The sequence below is a fragment of the Tasmannia lanceolata genome, unplaced genomic scaffold (genome assembly GCF_043159265.1).
Source record: "Tasmannia lanceolata isolate RefF3 unplaced genomic scaffold, GAP_Taslan_0.1 ptg000008l, whole genome shotgun sequence".
NCBI classification, from domain to species: Eukaryota; Viridiplantae; Streptophyta; class Magnoliopsida; order Canellales; family Winteraceae; genus Tasmannia; species Tasmannia lanceolata.
Window position 1 is genome coordinate 11,758,115 of NW_027518685.1, and position 24,426 is coordinate 11,782,540.

Sequence of the window (24,426 nt, forward strand, 5' to 3'; positions counted from 1 at the left end):
AGAACGTTTGAGAAAACTCAAACTATCAAAACCGGAATACAAGACGAGTGGAAAATATTTGAAAAGACTCAAATTATCAATATGGAATACAATATGGGTAGAGAACGTTTGAGGAGACTCAAACTATCAATACCGGATACATCGAGTTTTTATCCTGGAATCGAGAGCCAGATCATTCAAAACGGGTAAAGAATATTTGAGAAGACTCAAACTATCAATACCGGATACATCGAGTTTTTATCCTGGAATCGAGAGCCAGATCATTCAAAACGGGTAAAGATTATTTGAGAAGACTCAAACTTTCGATACCGGATTATAAAACGGGTAGAAAATGTTTGAGAATACTCAAACTATCAATACCGGAATACAAAGACGGGTAAGGAATGTTTGAGAAGACTCAAACTTTCAATACCGGATTACAAGACGGGTAGAGAATATTTGAGAAGACTCAAATTTTCAATACCGGATTTCAAAACGGGTAAAGAATGTTTGAGAAGACTCAAACTTTCAATACCGGATTACAAGACGGGTAGAGAATATTTGAGAAGACTCAAATTTTCAATACCGGATTTCAAAACGGGTAAGGAATGTTTGAGAAGACTCAAACTTTCAATACCGGATTTCAAGACGGGTAGAGAATGCTTGAGAAGACTCAAACTTTCAATACCGGATTACAAGACGGGTAGAGAATGTTTGAGAAGACTCAAACTTTCAATACCGGATTACAAGACGGGTAGAGAATGTTTGAGAAGACTCAAACTTTCAATACCGGATTACAAGACGGGTAGAGAATGTTTGAGAAGACTCAAACTTTCAATACCGGATTTCAAGACGGGTAGAGAATATTTGAGAAGACTCAAATTTTCAATACCGGATTACAAGACGGGTAGAGAATGTTTGAGAAGACTCAAACTTTCAATACCGGATTACAAGACGGGTAGAGAATGTTTGAGAAGACTCAAACTTTCAATACCGGATTACAAGACGGGTAGAGAATGTTTGAGAAGACTCAAACTTTCAATACCGGATTTCAAGACGGGTAGAGAATATTTGAGAAGACTCAAATTTTCAATACCGGATTACAAGACGGGTAGAGAATGTTTGAGAAGACTCAAACTTTCAATACCGGATTACAAGACGGGTAGAGAATGTTTGAGAAGACTCAAACTTTCAATACCGGATTTCAAGACGGGTAGAGAATTTTTGAGAAGACTCAAATTTTCAATACCGGATAGGAGGGATGATATTTCAAGCTTTTTATTCTGAAAATGATGGTCAGGTCGCTCCTAACGTAACCTCCTAGAGGTCAGAGAGGAGGAAAGATAGTTAAAACATAGCACAGCTGGGATAGATTTGGGAATCGTAACCTTTGCCACAGGTATAACCCAAAGGCACTTGATGAAATCTTGCGGGCATTGGCCCCTTTAAACAAATAAACCAAAACTCTGCCTACATTTTGAAAAATGCAAAACTCAATTTTAAATTCCAACGAGGATTGGATTTTTCTGAAAAAACTGATCAAGGAGCCTAGCTCGAAAGGGGATGTTTGAGCTTCTCTCATCTTTATTTGACAAGAATAGCCATCTTAACCCTAAAGTTTTGTTCGACGTCTTTTATGACTTGGGAAACCAAGTCATAAAAGATGCCCCTAGTATGATTTTATTTTCATTACAAGATTCAAAAGAGAGCCAAACGCAAGGGTTCAACTAAAGGCTTTCATTTCAAAGAAATGCCCGAGGCTACAAAGCTTTTGCAAATACAGGAAAATGGGTTCTGCTCAAAGCATTCTTCCTCCTGCACTTCGTGATAACATTCCGAGTAAACTTAAAAAATTGCCCCTTCTGAACTCTGCTCTGTTCGGCTCTTTCCGCAGGAGATGCAACTTCTTGCTTTTAAAGTTTATCGCCCCAGCCTCAAGAGAAGTAAAGGCTAAACTTGACCTTAAAGACCTGACTTTGACCTGACAATGAAAGATTTTGACACACGATAAACGAGACTTTGACAGATGACAGACGAAAACTTTGATAAATGCGCAACATAGACTCTAAAAGAGACTGAATCTGCTTCTTAATTTGATAAATGTTTAAGGTGGTAACAGTCTACCGCTCTTAGGATCCTTTGAATACCGTATCTAAAAGTGTTTCATTCCTCTCTTCGGTATTTCAGTCATGGTTACTACCTCCTTTGGATTACTTAGTTTTAACCACGTTAACTTGAAGAAGTATCGAAAGAAATTATGCTGGCGCTTACTCAGACTCTGAAGTAATGCCCAAAACGGAAGCACAATCGGCTTTCAAAAGCCATCCCTCGTGAAATCCCTGCCATACTGAATTGCCCCTTTTAGGGTTTCGATTCAGCGGACCGCACGCCTTAATTTTTGCCTGGACTGTCTGCCCTTGCAGCTTTTTCCATCCAGCAGGCTCAGCACCCTGATTTTTGCCTAAGCCGCCCTTTCGGGTTTTCAACTTAGCGGGTGAATGACCCTAACTTTTGCCTAGACCGCCCTTGCGGGTTTTTCAGTCTAGCGGGTCCAAGACTCCATCATTCTTTCCCTTTTTTTTTTTTTTTTTTTTTTTTTTTTTTTTTTTTTTTACAAACCTGGGCCAATAACACCAGAAGGACTTTTAGGTAGGCCTGGGTTCAAACAGGCTAACATTTGGTAAGTTTTGAACAATTAGACCGAATCTGGACTATCCAGACTGCCTACGTATCCCCAAAGAAAATGGGAATCAGGTCCCGCGTAGTTCGAGGTTAATATCTTTTATGACGAAAGTCATAAAAGATGCCCCTGGTTTAAGTTTGATAAAGAGGTTTTGCTTTTGGCTCAAAGGAGTTTAGCAAAAAGGGTTTTCATTTTTGAAATCTGGGCTATTGGCTTAAAAAGCTCAAGTCGTCCAAAGATGGCCTTCTAGTGTTTTTAGGCGTAATATTTCTTTAACTGATCCAGGTTTGTAGGTTCTGTTAATTTTTCTCCATTTTCATTGAGGAGTCTTACGGCTTTTCCCGGCAGGACTTCATCGACAATATAAGGACCAGACCAATTTGGACGAAACTTCCCTCTCGGATCAAATACCGGTGCCCTATAGGACTTCAAGACAAGATCCCCTGGTTTCAAATCTCGGACACGAACCTTCTTATTGAACGCCCTTTCAATCCGCCTTTGATACCCCTGGATATGATACAGAGCTCGTAGCCTCTTCTCATCTATCATCTGCAGCTCCTGATGCCTGGCCTTCGCCCATTCAGATTCCGGCAAGCTTGCCTCTATCATCACTCTTAGAGATGGAATTCTAAGTTCAACAGGCAAAACTGCTTCCATTCCATACACTAAAGAATACGGAGTGACACCTGTAGAAGATCTGATCGACGTCCTGTAAGCCCACAAAGCATAAGGAAGCTTGTTTGACCAGTCTTTGTAAGTCTCTGTCATCTTACTGATGATTACCTTGATGTTCTTGTTTGCTGCTTCAACGGCTCCATTCGTCTGCGGCCTATAAGGAGACGACTTGTGATGCTTTATTTTAAACTCTACACACAAGTGCGCTACTTCCTTCTTGAAGTGAGAACCATTATCTGAGATTAACTCATGAGGTACCCCATATCTGCAAATAATGTTTGCGCGGATGAACTTTGCAACTGTATTCGAAGTAATGGAAGCATACGAAGCGGCTTCAATCCATTTCGTAAAGTAATCAATTGCGACCAAAATGTATTCATGCCCGCTCGAAGACTTTGGATGAACCTTCCCAATTATGTCAATTCCCCATACTGAAAACGGCCATGGAGAAGTCATGGAGTGCAACTCCGAAGGAGGTACATGAATAAGATTAGCATAGACTTGACACTTATGGCATTTCTTCACAAATGCGAAGCAGTCTGCTTCCATTGTGGGCCAATAGAATCCAAGTCTCAAAATCTTTCTTGACAACATTTTCCCATTCATATGAGGTCCACAAACTCCCTCATGGGTCTGCTCGATAAGCTCAACTGCTTTGTCTTCATCAACACACAAAAGCTGGATCCCATCAAAAGATCTGCGATATAACTGACCACCACAAATAACAAAATTGGCAGCTAATTTCTGAAGGGTTTTGCGCTCTTTCCCAGAAGCCCCAGGTGGATGCCCTTCACCGGATATGAGATTCCTGATGTCTGTATACCAGGGCTTTCCATCTGGACACCTAGCTGCTATTTCAATAACGGTCACATGTGCTGGCTCCCATTGCAGTCGCACTGTAAGTGGCTGGACCTCCATTGTTGCTGAAATGTCTAACATAGAAGCCAGTGTAGCCAAAGCATCAGCAAAATGATTCTTTGTTCTGTACAAGTGAGTAAATGTAATACTCCTGAACTTCTGGACCAAAGATTCGAGATATGCATTATACGGGATCAATCTATCTTCCCGAGTCTTCCATTTTCCATTAGTCTGGTAAATGATCAAGATGGAATCTCCAAACACATCAATGTCTTGAATCTGCAAAGCTAAGGCTGCCTCCAGTCCGGCAATACAAGCTTCATACTCGGCCATGTTGTTGGTGCACTCAAACTGCAACTTGATAGATATAGGAATATACTCCTTCTGAGGGGATACGAGTACTGCTCCTATTCCCTGACCCTGGTTGTTGACTGCACCATCAAAGTACATTGCCCATCTTGTATTTGGAGTATCCTCTTCAACATCCATAATCTCTTCATCAGGAAATTTAGCCTTCAGGAATGCGTTCTCTTCCACAGGTGAATCAGCTAACTGCTCTGCAATGACCCGCCCTTTAACAGATTTCTGAGTGACATAAGTAATGTCGAACTCAGATAACAATAACAGCCACCTTGCGGTTCTTCCCGTAAGAGCAGGCTTCTCAAACAAATACTTCAACGGATCCATCCGTGAAAGCAGAAGTACCTTGCTTGATAACAAATAATGTCTGAGTCTCTGAGTTGCCCAAACTAATGCTAGACAGGTCTTCTCCAAGATTGTATACTTCACTTCGTATTCTAGCATCTTCTTGCTGATGTAGTATACAGGCCTCTCCTTCTTAGACCCTGAATCTTGCTGAGCAAGCATACAACCCATCGCCGTATCCGTGATGGACAAATACAACAATAATGGCTGACCCAGGATGACCGGGGATAAAACCGGAGGTAAGGACAAACACTGCTTAATCTTTTCAAAAGCCACCTGGCATTCTTCGGTCCATTTCTTCGATGAATTCTTCTTCAGAAGCTTGAAAATAGGCTCACAGGTCATAGTCAGATGAGCTATAAACCGTCTCAGATACTGAACTTTTCCGAGAAAACCTCGGATCTGCTTTTCGGTCTTCGGCGGTTCCATCTCCTGAATCGCTTTGATTTTCTGAGGATCTACTTCAATTCCCCTTTCGCTCACCATGAATCCCAGTAGCTTTCCTGAAGTAACCCCGAATACACACTTGCTAGGGTTCAGACGAAGCTGATACTGTCTGATTCTTTCAAAGAATTTTCTTAAAGAGACAGTATGCTCCGGCCGAGTCTTTCCCTTGACGATCATATCATCTACATAGACTTCGACTTCTTTGTGGATCATATCATGAAGAAGAGCAGTCGCAGCCCTCTGATAAGTAGCGCCTGCATTCTTCAACCCAAAAGGCATTACTCTGTAACAGTAAGTTCCCCACTGAGTAGTAAACGCTGTCTTGATCATATCTTCCGGCGCCATCTTAATCTGATTGTATCCCGAAAACCCATCCATAAAAGATAACAGAGCGTGACCAGCTGTATTGTCCACCAGAAGATCAATGTTCGGAAGCGGGAAATCATCTTTCGGACTCGCCTTGTTGAGGTCCCTGAAGTCCACACACATCCTGACCTTTCCGTCCTTTTTGGGCACCGGCACTATATTCGCTAGCCATTCTGGATATTCAACAACTTGAATGAATTTTACTTCCAATAGCTTTTTAATTTCATCATGAACTTTTAACTCCCATTCTGTTTTAAGTTTTCGGAGTTTTTGCTTTTTTGGCTTCGCGCCAGGGATTAAAGGCAACCGATGCTGGACAATGTCTTCGCTCAATCCCGGCATGTCATCATAAGACCAAGCAAAAACCTCCTTGAACTCCTTAAGTAAAGTGATTAATTCCTCACGCTCTTCGGGAGATAAAGTTTTGCCAATTCGTATTTCCCGAATTAAAGTTTCGTCACCAACATTTACGGTTTCAATTTCCTCTTCAAGCGGTCTTGCTCGGCGACTCTCCTCTTGTTGAATCATATGTTTGATTTCAAGGGGAGTTTCGTCGGCATCCTCATCAGAGGGGGAATATTGATCATCATTATTAATATTATCAGTTTTAAGAGCAGAATCAGTACTTGAAATGGAAACAGGAGAAACAGAGACAGGAATGTATGTAAAAGAGTCTTTCATTTCATTCATAGTATTGGTTACATCAAGAATGGAATAGCCCACAGCAGGCATTGTATTGGACTCTAACGATGTATTCACAGACTCAACAGACAACTCAACATTGAACTCAGCCAACTCTGGCATATGTGCAGTTGAAGAAATAAACCCATCATCTAAAGTACTCTTGGACTCGACCTTATTAGAAAGAGACTTGTCACCGACTCCGGAACCAGATCCAACTTCTACAGTACCTGCATCAAAAGAATCGTTAGAATAAACAAACTCAATATCAGACTGGGAAGTAGATGTATACTTAGACACTACTGACTCTTTTGAGGAAACGGGACTATACTGAAAGACTACTCGAGGTAAAACCTGGGAGGTCCAGTTGGTCAAGGGTCCCTCGGCTGGGGTGATTAACTCTGCGGGGTTCAAAATGAATGCATCTCTGCCTATCACTGCCACCTCTGACGCTTCGGTCTCACTGCCAACCACTGCTGCCACTGGATATTCAATCTGAAACAGGCCATTCAGACAGCCCGGCTCTAAAACATCGGCCCAATCAGTTTTCGGTGCTGCCTCAGTAATCTGCGCATTCATTGGCGCTTCTGATAACTCTAGGTTAAAGAAAATTTCGAAACCTGGAAACCTCTGCCCTGTCACATCATCGGTCCACGGCTCAGCAAACCCGCAAAATGGAAAATCTGCCCCCTCTTTTCTGAAAATGCCATTTCTGATCAGACTGATTGGCCCCATAGGCAATTCTAAACCCCGGCGGCGGCACTCGGCCCATTTCAGCATGTATCTTTTCATTTCCTTGACCTCCTGCTCGGTCGGCTTATATCCCAAGCCAAAGAGACCATTGAAAGCTCTGAGCACAGGCCACTCAGTAGGGCCTTGATGATATTTGCCCAGCCCTGCGCCTGGAATATAACCCTGTTTACGGATCATCCTGACCACATTCGAGTTGGTGCTAGTCAAGAAGAAAACTTCTTCGCCCATGGCTTCTTTCATGGATATGACCGACACCTCTAGTGAAAAACCTGTCAAGCTGACATCGGCTTCTTTCCCAACTACGAGCTCCTGCGAAATCTGTCCAATTTCTAAATCCGGGTCACCCTTCACAGTCACTACCCTGCCGTTATGAACAAACTTCAACTTTTGATGAAGGGTAGAAGGGATAACTCCGACCTTATGCAGCCAAGGTCGACCCAATAACAGCAAGAAAGAAGCTTTAATGTCCAATACTTGAAATTCGATGTCAAAGTCTTCTCCCCCAATCTGAATTTCAGTGGCCAGGGTTCCGATGACATCTCGCCGGGTGCCATCATATGCTAATATACCCTGCTCTGAGGGAATAAAATCTCCAGGTCCAAAGCCCAAAGTCGCAGCAGTACCCAAAGGACAGATATTCAGAGCGGACCCATTGTCGACCAGTACTTCGGGTACCCTTTTCTTGTTGCAGATCACGGTAATTTTGAGTGAACGAGCATGGTCACTCCCTTCAGGAGGTAAATCATCGTCTGTGAAAGATATTACCTTGGAAGTCCTAGTTACAGCGACTAGGCTTACCAACTCATCGGGAGTGATCTCAGTTGGCACCTGAGCAGCATTCAACTCCTTGAGTACAACCTTCCTGTGCTTAGACGAAGACATAAGTAGACCCCAAATAGAAACGTTTGCCTGGGTCTTTTTCAGCTGCTTCAACAAATTATCTTCTTCTTCATCTGCACTCGGCCTATTCTGCCCCTGATTCTCGGCTGCTCTCACTGCTTCTGCAGGGTTTTCTGCTCTCAATTCCGCGGGCTTGAACACACGGCCACCCCTGGTAACGTGACGAAGCTCGTCACACTGATCTTCTAACAGAAGCAAATCATCTGCATCCATTCTCAGAACATACGGAGCTTCAATTGCCTCCTCTTCTTCAAAATCACTCATCCTTAGAACATAAGGCGTTTCCTTTTCTGCCTCAACATCCTCACATCGAAGGACGCATGGAGAGGATGTCTCTGCCAAACTGGTGCCCTCCCTCCAGAGGGCATAAGACCTTTCCCTTTCCATCTCCTCGATCTCTTCAGGATCAAATCTTAGAATATAAGGTTCATCAGGAGTGATTGCGCAAATGAGAATGGACGGATCAAGAACCGGCTCCTCGACAAAAATGGCATTCGCTACAGGAGGAGGAATTGCACGATGATTGGGAAGGGGATTCCGCGTTACATTGGGCCTTTCCACCTCAAGCTTTCCGTTCTCTAACATAGTCTGGAGCGCATGCTTTAAGGCCAGACATCTTTCAGTGAGGTGACCCGAATTTCTGTGGTATTCACAATACTGGTCTGCTCTCCAATATGGGGGTAACGGGTTAGGTACTGGCCTAATATCAGGTAGTCTGATTTTCTTATCCCTTATCAATTTTTTCAGAATCAGGGGTAAAGGGTATGGTAAGGGATCAAAGTGCCTCTGAGGTTTCTGCTCTACCGGGGCTGGCGCTGGTCTCGCCACCTCTGTTACAGCCCTGGCCGCTGGGCGAACATGGTTTACGTGGTCAACTTCTTTCTGTACGACCACGGGTCTCTTTCCTTCCTTGATGTCTGATGGAAGTCTGGCCCTCAGACCTTTAGCTATTGCATCCTCAGTCCTCGTCCCAGTCTTAATCAGATGGTCAAAATCGGTGTAATGCTGAGGGGACATAAAATGAAAATACTGCGGCGACAAACCCTTGATCACCAACTTGATCTGATCTTCTTCTGATAGCCTCTCGCTCAGCTGGGCAGACTTTCGACGCCAACGACGGATGAAAAAGGTAAAGGTCTCCAGAGGACCTTGCTTTAACTGTTTGAGATCCCTCTTGGTAACCTCTATCCCTTCTTCCATAGAAAACTGCTCTACAAATTTGTTGGAGATGCTTTGCAAGGTCTGCACCTCTTCAGGTTTACGACGCAGAAACCACTTCTTCGCCACCCCAGTAAGAGACATTGGAAAGACCCTGGCCATTTGCTCAGGAGATAGCCCACACTGCTGCGACATCTCAATAAACCACCTCATATGATTCCGGGGACATCCAGTCCCATCATATTTGTCATAATCGGGGGTTTTGAATTTAGGGGGCAAGGTGACTCCCGGAGACATTATCAGCTCAGATATATCGAACTGCTTTGGGCCTTGATGCTTCAAGCTTTCCATTTCTTTTGTCAGCTTCTCCAATTGATCAGCTACCTGTTTTTCCTTATTATACTGGGCCACATTTGGAATGCAATATTCTGCAGCGTACTGCCCTTCTTCTGGGTCGACGTCTACTGGTGAAATGAAATGGTGGTTCAAATTTGCAGGGCTCGGATTTGCCGGTATACCGGGAGGGGGTTGAACCGCAGGTGCTCTAGAAGTGGAGACCTTTTCATTAGACTGGGCTTTCATTTGGGCCATCTCCTCTTTCATAAAGGTCATATCCCGGGTAAGATTCACCATCATCTCTTGAATTTTAGCTAACGCATCATTGGGTTCAGCCATTTGGACAGACTCTAGGGATTCAGATGATTCAGATAAAGAGGATGCAGATTGTTCGGGTAAGGTTAGCGGTTCAAATTGACGAATGAGTCTAGACGTGGTTGACTGTCTAGACCACGCAGGTTGACTGACACCTGAGGGAGCGATGTTTGCTCGATTTTAGAACCCTGAATTGGAAATTAACATACTACATTAAAACGATAAGCATTGAGATAAAGTATTCTGTACCAAATAAGATAAGAGAAAGACATAAATGCTATTCCATTGATCAATAGTCAAAATGTAGTTACAATCAAAACATTAGTCTTTGTTAACAATTGGATGAAAGTAACCATTTACAATGAAATTTGAAGAAATTAAAATGACAATTTCATGAAAATGAATCTTCACAGCTCTTCGATCCGAGCTCTCTTGCCCACGAGCTTTCCTGGCAACTCCCCACATCGGACCTTAGATGTTAAGGCAAATCTCTTCTCTACGACCTTGTTTCTCCAAGCAGCCACAATGGTATTGATGAGATCAGGAGATAACTTTTCGCAAGGAGGAGGTGTTACATTTCCGGGAGGACATGGGCGCCCCGTGATCTGATGAAGTAAACGGATTGGTGCATAAAAGGTTGACTTTTCTAGACCCATGAGATACACAAATGGATATGGGTAAGTGCTGGTGATAACGTGTAAACACGGATGACTCACACAACAAAACTGACTTTTCTCCACGTGCTGTAACCAATTATACCACTCATCAATGGATTGCGGTTGGTTGGCCATTGGTTGCCAGGACGGGAAATTTTTCAGGGTGTACTTGTCGCGGCCTTTTGGCTGGAGGATAGTGAGTTTTTCACAAAGCCATACGTATAATAATTTGACACACCCATAGAAACTATTCTGAACCTTTTGATGATCAATACGGTCTAGTCCAGAAAAGGTTTCTGCCAGCATAAAAGGAACAGGATTCCTTCCTTTGCTAATTTGGTCTACCACACCAAGCAAAGCCAACGGGGCGGCACGGGAGTCTCCACGAATGACATGACGTGCAAGAACTCCAAAGATTAAAGCGTTACGCCGACAAGTATGAAAATGAGAGTTAGCAGGGTCAATGCTCTTGGAAAAAAGTTTAATGAGATCATAAACTTCCACGTATGTGCCCTTGAAACAAGCTAGAGCATCAACAGTATCATTTTTGAATAGCTCACAGAAGAGGGAATGGGAGTCCATACTTGAAGGTCGAATCCAAAGTCCTTCAGGTGGGATTTCTAACAGAGCGCACCAGTCTTCAAAGATTGGACAGAATTCGAAAGAACCAAATCGAAAAACATGAAGGGTGGGATCCCAGAATTTTGCAGCTGCTTGGAGAAATTTCCAATTCACATCGGATACGCTCAAATGATTGAATGTGCTTATAAATCGATCAATCATGCTCCTTTCACACTCACGCGGGAGAGCTTTGGTAAGATCACTAATCCAATCCTTCAATACGCTATTCGACATGATTAAACCTAACATAGAGATAGGATAAGATTATTAGAAAACAAAGATAACCTGGTATAAATAAATGACAAGGATAAATTTAACGATTAATCACATGGGAAGGATAAAATTGATGACACAGAATTTTTCATCACTGATCAAGGATGATCAGCAAATCAGAGAGGTAGACCATGGCCACAAAATGACAGAAGTAGGTCATAGACCAGATCTAAATCTGATGATGGATACCAACGACTATTCGATCAATACGATGAAAAATGATAGACCGTGGTCATAAAGACAGCAGACAAGCCATCAACCAGATCTAAGACACCACGAGCAGACAAACAAGGATCTAATCCTACTGAGTAATATATACATAAGATGAATTTACGATACAACCAAAGAATGGATACGTAACCAAAGGGTGGCCAATAAATTGTGACCACGAGAAAGACCTGTACAGGCCACTAACCTAGTGGAACTGAAGGGGATGCAAACACGACTGATCAAACCAGAAGCTTTTCACTAAGAACGGGCTTTAAGCTAATCGAGGCTATGCACGGGAATCGAAACAAGGTAAACTGACTCTTAAGAATAGCAGCCACGCTCAAAAATATTTTGCGAAAAATTCAGCAGCATAACGGCTAGACAAGAGAGTCAAGATAAGGTAAACTCATGGTTTAACTAATTCTAAAGGATAGCGGTCATGCTCAAAATATCCTGGGCAAAATTCGGCAGCATGACGACGCTAGACAAGAAAGTCTCATGGTTTTCCTAACTCTAAGAAATAGCGGCCATGCTCGACATATACTAGATAAAATTCGGCAGCATAACGGCTATACAAGGGATCCCCACGGCTCAATCAAAGATGTACGAATAATGGTGGTAAGACAAGCTCGAATTACGGTTACCAAACAAAGGTGACCAAATGAAGGACCGACCGAAGGTGAGAACATATGACAACGGGTCAAATCCTATAAATAACAGATCGAATGACAGATCATGGCCAAGGTAATGGCAAGCAAAAGCCACTGACTAGATCTAGATCTGAATAAAGAATAGATATAACCAATTGAAAAGAATAAGGAACTCTAACTAAGAGGAGAACCCTAATACATATAATCAGTATATATATATATATATATATATATATATATATATACACACACACATATATCCTAACCAGGGGCACCAGCCCTAATTCTAATCTAGCGGAGTCAAGGAAGTCTCGACTCAAGACAGACTGATGAGTGTACTGGGACCGTGTTGTAGCCATATAAAATGAGCTACCCTAGTCTACTAATGGGACAAAGTTCCTAACTCTAGGCTCCACATGTGTGAGCAACACATGTTCAACCCCATATGAATGCAATATACATATATAAACACGGGTACTTCCTAGTTGGATTTTACTAAGTCAGTACGTACATACATAATATATAAAACAAAGTAGGGCTCCGGACTCAATCTAATGGGTACTATGCGTATGAACCATACTTAATATGTATAACTCAAGTGCACCGAGTGTTATACATAGTATGCTTCATTGCTCATCGGCTGCTGTAAACACAAGTGCACCGAGTGTTTACGGCTGCAGCGCTGGCGCATAGCTTGGAAATAGATTCAACAGTACCATCAGGGTGAAGACATCCCAGTCGGGTACGCATCGAATCTATCCCGTGGAGCCAAGAAGGAAAAACAATGAAATAAATAACAAAATATGATAATGCATGATGTATAGTGTGTGAATCCCTCGTTTTAATTACGCACCTGTCTGGTGCCCCTGGATTCTAACGATAGAGTTCCCATTTAAAATGATTTTAACTCAAATTTCTCCAAAGTTAGTAAAAATGGCATTTTTATAGAGTTAGGCAATGTTTCAAGAACTCCCCAGCAGAGTCGCCAGCCTGTGGACCCCGATCCGAGGACGAGCGCCGAGGGACGCGAGGTCCCCACCTGCAATCCTCTAAGATCTCCACAATGTGAAGGAGAGCTCTACCAGGGAACTCTCGAAACGGATGCCACCCTCACAGCATAGCATGAGTGGCGACATAAAAAGAAAGATACATCCTGATCCGGAGCCAGAGCTCGAAACCAAGATATATCTGAAAATATAACTCAGAGTCGCCATCCATGGACAAGCCATGGAACCAAAACAAATGCTCTGTTTGCAATGGATAACCAGAGATACAGAAGGTCCGTGCCTGATGACGAATGGAGAAGGTCCGAAGAGCGCCCCCAATTCGCCCGAGTGCGAACACTTGGTCTCTTATGCCATTTATTATTAACCTCGAAGAGTTTTGGGCGAAAATCATATGAAATGGGAACACACATCTCCGAGAAAACGTCTATCTAATCATGCATGTCTCGGAGATGAAAATAAGCACACACAAAAGAACCGAAATAAATGTCACCTAATGACAACTAGGTTATGAGTGACATGCCTAACAGGTGTCTAAGTTCTGGTGGACGAACGCATGCATGCTACAGCTAAAGGTATAGGTCTGCACAAGAAAGTAAGAAAACACAACAAAACACACAGCATAACAAAACAACAAATCCTAAGACTCTAAATGATTAAGCCCGAGTCCTCGGATGGTCTGGTATTCATCCAAAGAAGCCTACGTATCCCCGCCTCCACGAGAATCAAGGCAACGTAGTTCTTCGCGCCTATTCTAAGCTAGGATGCCTAAGACACCTAGACCTCTATCTTAGACTCGATCTAAAAGACCGGACTAGTTATTAAAGCTTCTTGAACGATTATTTAAATTCCAGTGAATTGTAGATTTTAGGACACCCTATATGCCCTAGCTAAATGCGGGTTAGCCCTAGGCTAATGCAGGTGGTTCCTACAACCTATGTGTAACTAGGCTGTGTGCCCTAAGGAAAACAATAGGATTGCTAACGTATCCAAGACCTAGTCATCAGTCGGCGATGTGAATCGCCAACTAACCGGACGGAGGCAATCCTAGCTAGGACAAACCCCTAACTCTAAAACAAACACAAACAAGCACACAAACAATCAAACAACCTATCAAAAGAAAAACCCTAACTCTAAAACTCTCTATCTAAGAGAAACTCCTAACTCTAGAGGAAGATCCTTTGAAAACAAGATTTTAAAGGAAAAAAAGGGTTAAAGCATTTATTTACAAAGTTTGGCTGGACTTGGGATATAAATCCCAAGCTGCACTACGTACCTCGGAAGAGGATCAAGCCAACGTAGTTCGAAACGAACTCTCAAACTACGCTTCTAAGAGAAACACTCAACACTTTAGATTTTTTTAAAGGTTTTTTATGTTTTTCAAATATTTTTGATATTTTAAAAGTTTTCAAATGTTTTTTTTTAGTTTCGAATTTCTGATGTTTTTGGATTTTAAAGCTTTTCCAATACTCTAAACCTTTAAATGATTTCAATCTTCCAGGGAACACGCAAGTAACACCATAAACTAGGGCAAAGCCCTAAATCCAAAGGGGAAACCCCGAATACGCAACTAACGCCTCAAAGAGACGAACCACAACAAGAAACTGGCGTCTCAAAGAGACAAACCGCAACAAGAAAGATAGCGTCCCAAGAAGAGAGAAAACGATCCAAGATCCCAAGCAGGGAAGGCTCTATATGACTGAGTTAGTCTCTAATGGAAAAACTCCTAACTAATAACACTGGGGAGGGAGAACAAATGAGTCAGAGACTCTCTAATGATACTACCGAGTCAAAGACTCACTCTAAAAGGGGAGGCCACTCTATCATGAGGCTAGGTAAGCCTCCTAAAGGGGAAACTCTCTACATGAGACAAGGCTTGTCTCCGAGACACAAATGACGTAAAAAGGAATAAGAGACCCTGTGCATATTTGGCAAAGGTAAAACACCCAACCGGGCCGGACAGCTACCTAGCCCTAGGGTGCAACAAATGTGCGACCCAATACCCATAGGGGTAGGGGTATGAAGCCAAGCCGAGTAGGATGTTCTCCAAAAACCAAACGGCGCACAAAGAGGAGGTTTAGCAAGAGAATGAGACCGGGCGGGTCTAAAAGGGATAAGAGACCTTGTGCATATTTGGCAAAGGTGAAACACCCAGCCGGGCCGGACAGCTACCTAGCCGCAGGGTGCAACAAATGTGCAACCCAATACCCATAAGGGTAGGGGTATGCTGCCAAGCCGAGTAGGGTGTTCTCCCAAAACCAAACGACACACAAAGACGAGGTTTAGCAAGAGAATGAGACCGGGCGGGTCTAAAAGGAATAAGAGACCTTGTGCATATTTGGCAAAGGTGAAACACCCAGCCGGGCCGGACAGCTACCTAGCCGCAGGGTGCAACAAATGTGCAACCCAATACCCATAAGGATAGGGGTATGCTGCCAAGCCGAGTAGGGTGTTCTCCCAAAACCAAACGACACACAAAGAGGAGGTTTAGCAAGAGAATGAGACTGGACAAGTCTCCTATATACAAAGGAGGGGTATGCTACTTGGACTGAGCAAGTCCCCTAAGGATGGGCTTGGGCTAGCGCCTTCATCGCCCTCGCAATGAGAGGGGATTCTAGTATCTAAAGAAATTTAACAGAAATCTATAAGACTGTGTTAGTCTATCAAAAAGAGAAGAAAAGGCTACCAGATAATCGCAAATTCCATTTTATTCCTATAAAAATAAATCAAGTGCTAAGCAAAGAAGAATTTTCAATAGAAGAAATACACAATCTATAGCAATCATAAAATGATAAACAATATTAATTAGTCCAGACCAGCCGCTGGATAGCCTAATAAAGTAAAAGAAAACAATATCAAACACTTCTATGCCCAACCACAAACACCACCCCAATATGGGGATGAAATCAGATGATGCTAAAGTAATCATCTGATATCATAATACACATGATAATATTCCTACAAACCGCCTTGAAATCAAACAGTACTCATGTCGATAACATCGAATAGAGTAGTCATCTGATTTCCTTCTTCAATTAAACAATTTATTTAAATAAAAAATAATTAGCCCAGACCAGCCGCTGGGTAGCCTAATGAAATAATAAAAAAAAATGATAAGCTTTCAAGATAGTCTCACCTGAACAAGTCCATTCATCTTCAGAACCTAACTCAAAACTTAACATAAAAGAAGAATGTTAAATTTTCAACAAATTATACAAATGCATGCAATGATATTTCTGATTTTTATAAATTTTGGTGCATAATTCAAGTGCAAAAACGGTGAGCCACAAAACACAAAGACGGGCTCCAAGTAACCTCATCAATGCCCCGAGAAGGGCTCTTTTAAAAAAAATGGTTAAAAGAAATTCAAAAGGTTAGGTAGGCCTACTAAACAAAAGAGGGGAGTGCTACTTGGATTGAGCGAGTCCCCTAAGGATGGGCTTGGGCTAGGCGCCTTCATCGCCCTTACAATTATAAAGGATACTAATAGCTAAGAAAATTTCTAAAAAACTAAACAAGTTTCCTAAATGAAAGGTAAAAGAGCGAAAATGCTTCCCTAAATAAGTGAATAAACAACAAAAGTGATACCAACAGGCTATAAAATGTCCTCACCAAGAAATAACTTAATACACCCATTACCATAAGACAACATCAACACTTAAGATAACACTATTATGGAAGAGACCCTGTCATTATTATTATTATTATTATTATGCCCTTATGTGTCTGCATATTAACTTTATGAATAACACTTTAGGCAAATGATTCAATCATTCAATCTATAGAATGCAGAACTATATAATGATGCGATCAGAATAATGCACATCCAAATTCTTTAAAAGAGTTCACACACTAAAGTTGACCCCTGAATGAAAATCATTCTCAAGTATTTCAAAGCAACCAATCACAGCAACAACAAAAAAATCCATATTAGACCTAGTAAACCAAAAGAAGGTAAAGAAAACTTGGAAACGATCACCTAAAATAAAAAGCATAAGCAAATCCTATGTAAACACCAAAAGCACACCAATGCAGGCACCAAAATATGCAACAGTACAATTCCAAACATTTGCATCCATTTTAAGGAAATGCTACTCCCACTACTTATAAGATAAACCATTAGAAGCAACAGAATCAACATTTATAAGGACTGCTACTATCACAAAGGTGCGGGGGCTGCCAATATAAAAAAAAGAAGTGAGGGCTGCCATTATCAAATGCTGCGAGGCTTTCAAAATCAAGGGTGTAAGGGCTGCCGTTATCAAAAGGGAAGTGAGGCTTTCAAAATCACTAAGGTGAGGGCTGCCATTATCAAATGGTGCGAGGCTTTCAAAATCAAGGGTGTAAGGGCTGCCGTTATCAAAAGGGATGTGAGGCTTTCAAAAATCACTAAGGTGAGGGCTGCCATTATCAATGTAAAATGGGGCTCTATTCTCTACTAAACAGGGGCTATCAAAGGCCATTATCAATCCAAATATAGAAGGAAATCAATAAAACAAAACTAACTAGCTTAATATAATCATCCGAACCCTCTTTCTCACTTATCCTAAGCAAAAACATGAAACAAATATATCACTTCTCTACTGCTATCTACCCATTCAATTGCAGAGATAATCCGATCCATTTTTTTTTTATCCGGTTAGGGGTTGTGTTGCATTACGGTTGGGTCAAATTGAAAAACAATAATAACACTATCATATTTGGATTTTGCCCTTTTCAGCTACAAATCAGCACAGCACACATTTGGTGATATGATAAAGCTAAATTTTGAGCCACCATTGTTACACCTAATGCTAGTATTCCCATATACCGGCATCAATACCAAATCAACAAAGCCTTGTCATCAAATCCATGGTCAGGCTTGCTTTGTGTCTGATTTAGATATTCAGCACACAACAATTAACAGGCTAAGTGACAATTTAATCCAAATAAAAAAATGCTCTAGCCAAAGGATTCTACACATTCAAGTCAGTCGAGATGAATAAAACAAGCTGGGCTCATACTGCTCAAAGAAAATGGAAAATGAAACTTGAACCTTCAGTAATAACAGCAAAGAAAAGAAATGAAGGAGAGAACACAAAATTACCAAATATAAATGACATCGAACAATACTCTAATAAGCTGAAATTAAACGATAAAAACACACACAGCAAGACAAAATTAACCAAAATAAGAGCATTAAAAGGATAAACAATGAACAATGACAAGAAGAAATAAAATAAGAAAAGCAGAAAAGATTACCTTCCTCTCTTTAGATCTAGGCTATTTGAAATGTCCTTCTACTTATCTCTTTTTGCACGAATTTGCTCGGTGTATATTAAAACTTGGAATCCAAATTGGAGAGGAAGAGGAAGAGGTAGGGGTTGTAGCAGAGGTCGGCAATGGAGATTTTCCGTCGGGACTCCGGCAAATCTACCGGAGAAGATGGATGGAGGTGGATGACGGTGGCTCGGTGGTAGGTGGCGGTGGAAATGGAGGTAGGAGATGAGAAAAAGGGTGGATGGGGTGGCCGATGGAGATCGTCGGATTCCGGGCCGGAATCTACCAATTTCGCCGGTAGAAGAGGTGTTAAGGTTGAAATGGGTTTGGAAAAGGGAAGAAGAAAAAGAAGAAGAAGATTTAGGAAGAATACGGTGGTGGCTCCTCTCCTCTCTCTCTCTATTTTTCTCTTCCTCCCTCTCTGCTTTTTCCAGAAAATGGGTTTTTAAAAATAAAAATCAACGGAATAGAAGGGATTTAATGGTTGTGAGGTTGAATGGGTCTTGCTGGATTTAATGGCGACCGGCCGGAATCCGATGGGTTTGAAGGTAAAGATGATAATGGAAATGGATTGAAATGGTGGTTTTCTTGGACGTGGGTTTTCGAAGTAGGTTTGGGGTGGAATGGGTTAGAGTTAGTGGTGGTGGTGATTGGGTATGGGGTGGCTGTGGTAGTGGTGGAGAGAGATGGCCGGCCGGAGTTGGGGATTTCTCACCGGAGAAGATGGTGGTGGGTGGGCGAATGGTGGCCGATGGGGGTTGGTCGGAGAAGAGGGATGGGAAGAAGATGGGTGGTGATGGTGGAGGAGCTCCGGTGGAAAAGTTCCGGTGGAGAAGAAGATGAAGGAGGTGGGTGTGGGTTTGGATTTTTAGGGTTTTTTCTCTTCTTCCTCTCTCTCTCTGCTCTCTGGTAAATTTTTTTTTTTTTTTTTTTACGAGAAAGGGGGTTGATTTTATATAAAAGGAAAAAAGATATATTCAAACCCCCACCTTTTCCTCTGAGACAACCCCTCTAATGCATTCAATGATCCCTTTTTTACACAGCAAAGGGGGGTGGCCTGGGTGAGAAAAATAGAAATGATATTACTCAGAGCCTTGCTGTTTCATGGGCAGCCCCCATCTGTGCATTTTGGTTTTTTCTATACAGGGCTAGTGGTCCAGGTAGGAAACAGGGGAGCATATTTTTGAGAAAATATCTTCTCACCCCTTTGATCCTAACCCTTCAAATCAACTTTTTTATTTAAGGGCTGGGATCAAAGGAAGCCTAACCACCTAGGAAGCTTCCAAAGATTCTTCCTAACTAATTTTGCTACACACTAATCTGTATACCTCCTTATCTCCCTGGACAACCCATTATGGCAAATTTGAACTGGCTTTTTTAGGTTCCAGAGCACCCCCTTTTCAGGCTAAATCGCTACCCTTCTGAACTTGCCCCACGACACTGCCCTAGCTCGTTCGCTAGGCGAACGCGCACGGATCTCGATGAAATTTTACAGGGACCATGGTGGGACCCTAAGCTAGCCTAGGGCGTAATTTGGGGTCCACACACTGATTTGAAAAGGTTATGCACAAAACAAGGAGGTGCAGGGCACGGTCAAAATGGGGTGTCTACACGAGCTCATGAAGATCGCGCGCCACCAGCGAATCGCCGACCTCGTCGTATGAGTCGGGAGAGCCAATCCGGCTCTGCGGCGAGCCAGTCGGTGGAAAGGATCAGGTCCTTGGACCACAGGACGGATCCGCTGCTACAGAGAATGGAGGAGATGGACCATCGGATAGAGGAACTGGCGAAGGACCAGAGCCGGCCCGTCTCCAGGGCGTTCTCAAGTAGGACGCCATTCACTGATGATGTTCTGGGTGCCCCAGCACCCAGAGGGTTTAAAATGCCCGCCGTCCCTCAGTATGACGGCACTACAGACCTCGTGGACCACTTGGAGACGTTCAGAACAATTATGCTCCTGCACGGAGCTTCCGATGGCTTTCTTTGCAGAGCGTTTCCAACGACGCTAACTGGCGCAGCAAGAGACTGGTATTCCAGGATCAAACCGAACTCCATCAACAATTTTGATGATTTTGGAGAGGATCTTGTCCGCCACTTCATGAGCAGCCGCAGGCCAAGGAAGACAACAGCTTCCCTGATGGCCTTGCGACAGGACGACAACGAGCCTCTGAAGGTGTTCGTCCGCCGATTCAACAGGGAGGCACTTCAAGTGCCAAATCTAGATCCCTCAGCAGCAATGAATGCGCTCCTCGCAGGCGCCAGGTCTAATGAATTCCGTCGAGCGGTGGCTCGACAAAATCCGCACTCACTAGTGGATCTTATGGCCGGGGCAGAAGAGTACATAACGGTGGAAGAAACACTGGCAGCTCTTAATTCAAATCGGAGGATAACCTCTGAAGAGAAGAATCTCCCTAAGCAGCGCAGGGAGGATAAACCTCCCAGGAGAGAGAAGTCTCCGCCTCCTCAGAGAAGAGAAGAAAACTTCACGCCTCTAAACACCTCCAGAAAGCACATACTGGCGGCGATCAGCGAAGAAGAGTTCGTGAAGTGGCCTGCTAGAATGATCTCCAAGGGAAACAGGAGAGATCCCTCAAAGTACTGCCGGTTCCACAAGGACCACGGCCACGACACAGATGATTGTTGGCAACTCAAGCAGGAAATTGAACAACTCATCAGCCGGGGCTATTTGAAAAAGTATATCCGAACTGATGGCCGCAACCAAGAGCACAGAGGAAAGAGCCCCCAGGGCCGCAGCCCTCGAAGATCACAGCAGCCCCCTGCTCGGGACAAAACTCCTCAGCTGGGCAATGCGCAGCCTGAGGCACCCCAACCTCAGCCAAGGGGGGTCATCGGTACAATTATGGGTGGGCCTGCAGCTGGGGGCACCTCTTCTACCGCCCGCAAAGCATATGCACGGCGAGTTAACGCCGTGCACACAACCAGCAAAAAGACGAGAACGGAGAATGAGATCTCCTTCTCAGATGCAGATCTGGATAATCTTATCCTGCCCCACGACGATGCACTGGTTTTAACCATGCTCGTCGCCAACTGGGAGGTGAAGAAAATCCTCGTAGACAATGGGAGTTCGGCGGACATTCTATACTACCACGCCTTTGAGAAAATGATGATAGGCGACGACCGTCTGAAGCCGGCAAACTCAGATTTATTTGGCTTCTCCGGAGAGGTCGTGAAAGTGGTGGGGCAGATCGAGCTCCCTGTTCTTGTCGGAGATCCACCTTGTCAAGCTTTCGCCATGGTCAACTTTCTAGTAGTAAGGGCCACTTCGGTCTATAATGCTATCTTGGGACGGCCTGGCCAGAACCTCATCCGTGCAGTAGCCTCGGCCTACCACCAAAAAATGAAGTTCATAACCCCCAATGGTGTGGGGGAAGTTCGAGGAGATCAGCCTCAATCCAGAGAGTGCTACGCAACGGCACTTAAAGGCAAAAATGCAGTGGAGTCACTGCCAATTGAACTGCTCGATGTAAGGGACGAGCTCAGAGGGACTCAACCTGCTGAAGACCTCCTCTCCATCCCACTGTGCCCAGAGGACAGTGAGAAAGTCGCTCTGATCGGTTCCTCCCTCAGCATCGACATTCAGCACCAGCTCACCACTTTTCTCCAGGACAATGCAGATGTCTTTGCATGGGTTCCCGCCGATATGCCCGGCATTGATCCAGAGATCAGCACACACAGGCTCGGTGTTGATTCAACCTGCAGACCGGTGAAGCAGAAGAGACGACATTTCGCCTTCGAAAGGCGGCAGGCAATAAAAGAAGAAGTGGAGAGGCTTCTGAAGGCTGACTTCATTCGCGAGATTCGATACCCGGACTGGTTGGCAAACGTAGTCCTAGTCAAGAAGACTAATGGGAAATGGAGGACCTGCGTCGACTTCACCGATCTGAATAAGGCTTGTCCTAAGGACAGCTATCCACTCCCGAAGATCGACCAACTCATTGACGCCACAGCGGGTCATGAACTGTTGAGCTTCATGGACGCCTTCTCCGGATACAATCAGATCAGGATGTACGAGTCGGATATACCAAAGACTTCCTTCGTCACAGATCAAGGGACTTACTGCTACCGAGTTATGCCCTTCGGCCTCAAAAATGCCGGAGCCACTTATCAAAGGCTTGTGAACAAACTTTTTCAGAACCAGATCGGCCGTAACATGGAAGTCTATGTAGACGATATGCTGGTCAAAAGTCGGAGTGCGCAGGATCATGCGTCTTATCTCAGAGAAACATTCCAGGTCCTGAAGAAGCACAACATGAAACTTAACCCCACCAAGTGCACATTTGGTGTCAGCTCGGGGAAGTTCTTAGGATTCATGGTGAGCCAGCGAGGGATAGAAGCAAATCCAGAAAAGATTAGAGCCGTGATGGAGCTTACTGCCCCAAAAACCATCAGGGAAGTCCAGCGGCTCACGGGAATGATAGCGGCGTTGGGTCGCTTTATCTCCAAATCAGCGGAAAGGTGCCTCCCCTTTTTCAGCGCGGTCAAGGGACTCAAGACCGCGCCCTGGACGGAAGAATGCCAGGTCGCATTCGAAGAGCTGAAAAGATATTTGTCCTCTCCGCCATTATTAACAAAGCCGGAGCCGGGCGAGGAGCTATTTTTGTATCTCTCCATCAGCTCCACGGCTCTGGCAGCTGTACTCGTCCGTGAAGAGCACCGCCAGCAAAAACCTATTTATTATGTTAGCAAGGTTCTTCACGACGCAGAAACAAGGTACCAGCGGGTCGAGAAATTGGCTTACGCGCTGGTAATGGCCGCCAGGAAGTTAAGGCCGTACTTCCAAGCTCATACTGTAAAGGTCTTGACTGATCAGCCACTTCGACAAGTTCTCCATCGACCAGATATCTCCGGGCGACTTGTGAAATGGGCTGTAGAGCTAAGCGAGTTCGATATTCAGTACGCACCCAGGCCAGCTATCAAGGCCCAAGTACTGGCAGATTTTGTAGCAGAGTGCACTATCCCCCAGCAGGTCGTCGACCCTGAAGCATTGCAGCTCCCAGTTATAGAGAAAGTAGTCCCTGAAGAGCGTATGACAGAGGAAATTCGGACAGAAATCAGGCCACCTTCAGCCGGACAGGACTCCATAACCAGCACACCGACTTGGGAAGTATATGTCGACGGATCTTCAAATAAAAACGGCTGTGGAGCTGGCCTCATCCTCACTGGGCCTGATGAGTTCACTGCGGATTACGCCCTGAGATTCGGGTTCCGTGCATCAAATAATGAGGCGGAATATGAGGCCCTCCTTGCCGGAATGAGCCTAGCAATTCAGACCGGCGCCCAAAAATTGAAAGCATACTGCGACTCGCAGCTGGTAGCAAACCAGATCCAAGGTGTCTACGAAGCCCGAGACGAGCGTATGATTAAGTACCTCGCCAAGGTTCGCCAACTTTCCAGCCGGTTTGCAAGTTTCGAGGTCATCAGAGTGCCAAGAACAGAGAATGCCAAAGCTGACGTGCTGTCAAAACTGGCTGCCTCTGGATATACCACTCTCGGAAGCATACACATGGAGTTTCTACAGAGGTCCAGCATCGACAGTAAAGCCATGGAAGTCATGCAGGTGGAAGATGAGCCGTGCTGGATGGATGAGATCATAGGTTATCTGCGCGATGCTAGACTCCCGGAGGATAAGAAAGAAGCTCGTAAGGTGATACAGAGAGCTGCCCGATTCTCCCTCAGTGGTGACAATCTATACAAAAGGTCATATACTCTCCCATATCTGAAGTGTCTGAGGCCGAGCGACGCCGCATATGCACTACAAGAGACTCATGAAGGAATTTGCGGAGAACATCTGGGGGGCAAAGCCCTGGCGATAAAGGTGCTGCTCAGAGGACTGTATTGGCCTACTATCAGGCAGAATGCCCTGGATCTGGTTAAAA

The 24,426-nt window shown here is 44.0% G+C and overlaps 1 protein-coding gene across 1 annotated transcript; it reads right to left on the reverse strand.

Annotated features, from left to right (window-relative positions):
* Positions 1 to 1,777: 1,777 nt before the first annotated feature.
* Positions 1,778 to 9,880, reverse strand: LOC143882728 (uncharacterized). The gene is made up of 6 exons (XM_077386162.1): positions 6,340 to 9,880; positions 5,807 to 5,886; positions 5,630 to 5,698; positions 4,548 to 5,050; positions 3,959 to 4,319; positions 1,778 to 1,960 (listed from the first exon to the last, which is right to left on the reverse strand). The coding sequence occupies exons 1-6, from the start codon at positions 9,878 to 9,880 to the stop codon at positions 1,778 to 1,780; spliced, it is 4,737 nt and encodes a 1,578-aa protein (XP_077242277.1).
* Between the last annotated feature and the right edge of the window lie 14,546 nt (positions 9,881 to 24,426).

What these genes read in the sequence shown, in the direction of transcription:
- LOC143882728 (XM_077386162.1), bottom strand. Translation starts at nt 9,880, where the DNA reads ATGGCTGAACCCAATGATGCGTTAGCTAAAATTCAAGAGATGATGGTG. An exon ending in TTCTCCTGTTTCCATTTCAA is followed by an intron (nt 5,887 to 6,339) that starts GTACTGATTCTG and finishes TTGAATATCCAG; the next exon opens with AATGGCTAGCGAATATAGTG. An exon ending in GGGGAACTTACTGTTACAGA is followed by an intron (nt 5,051 to 5,629) that starts GTAATGCCTTTT and finishes ATGCTTGCTCAG; the next exon opens with CAAGATTCAGGGTCTAAGAA.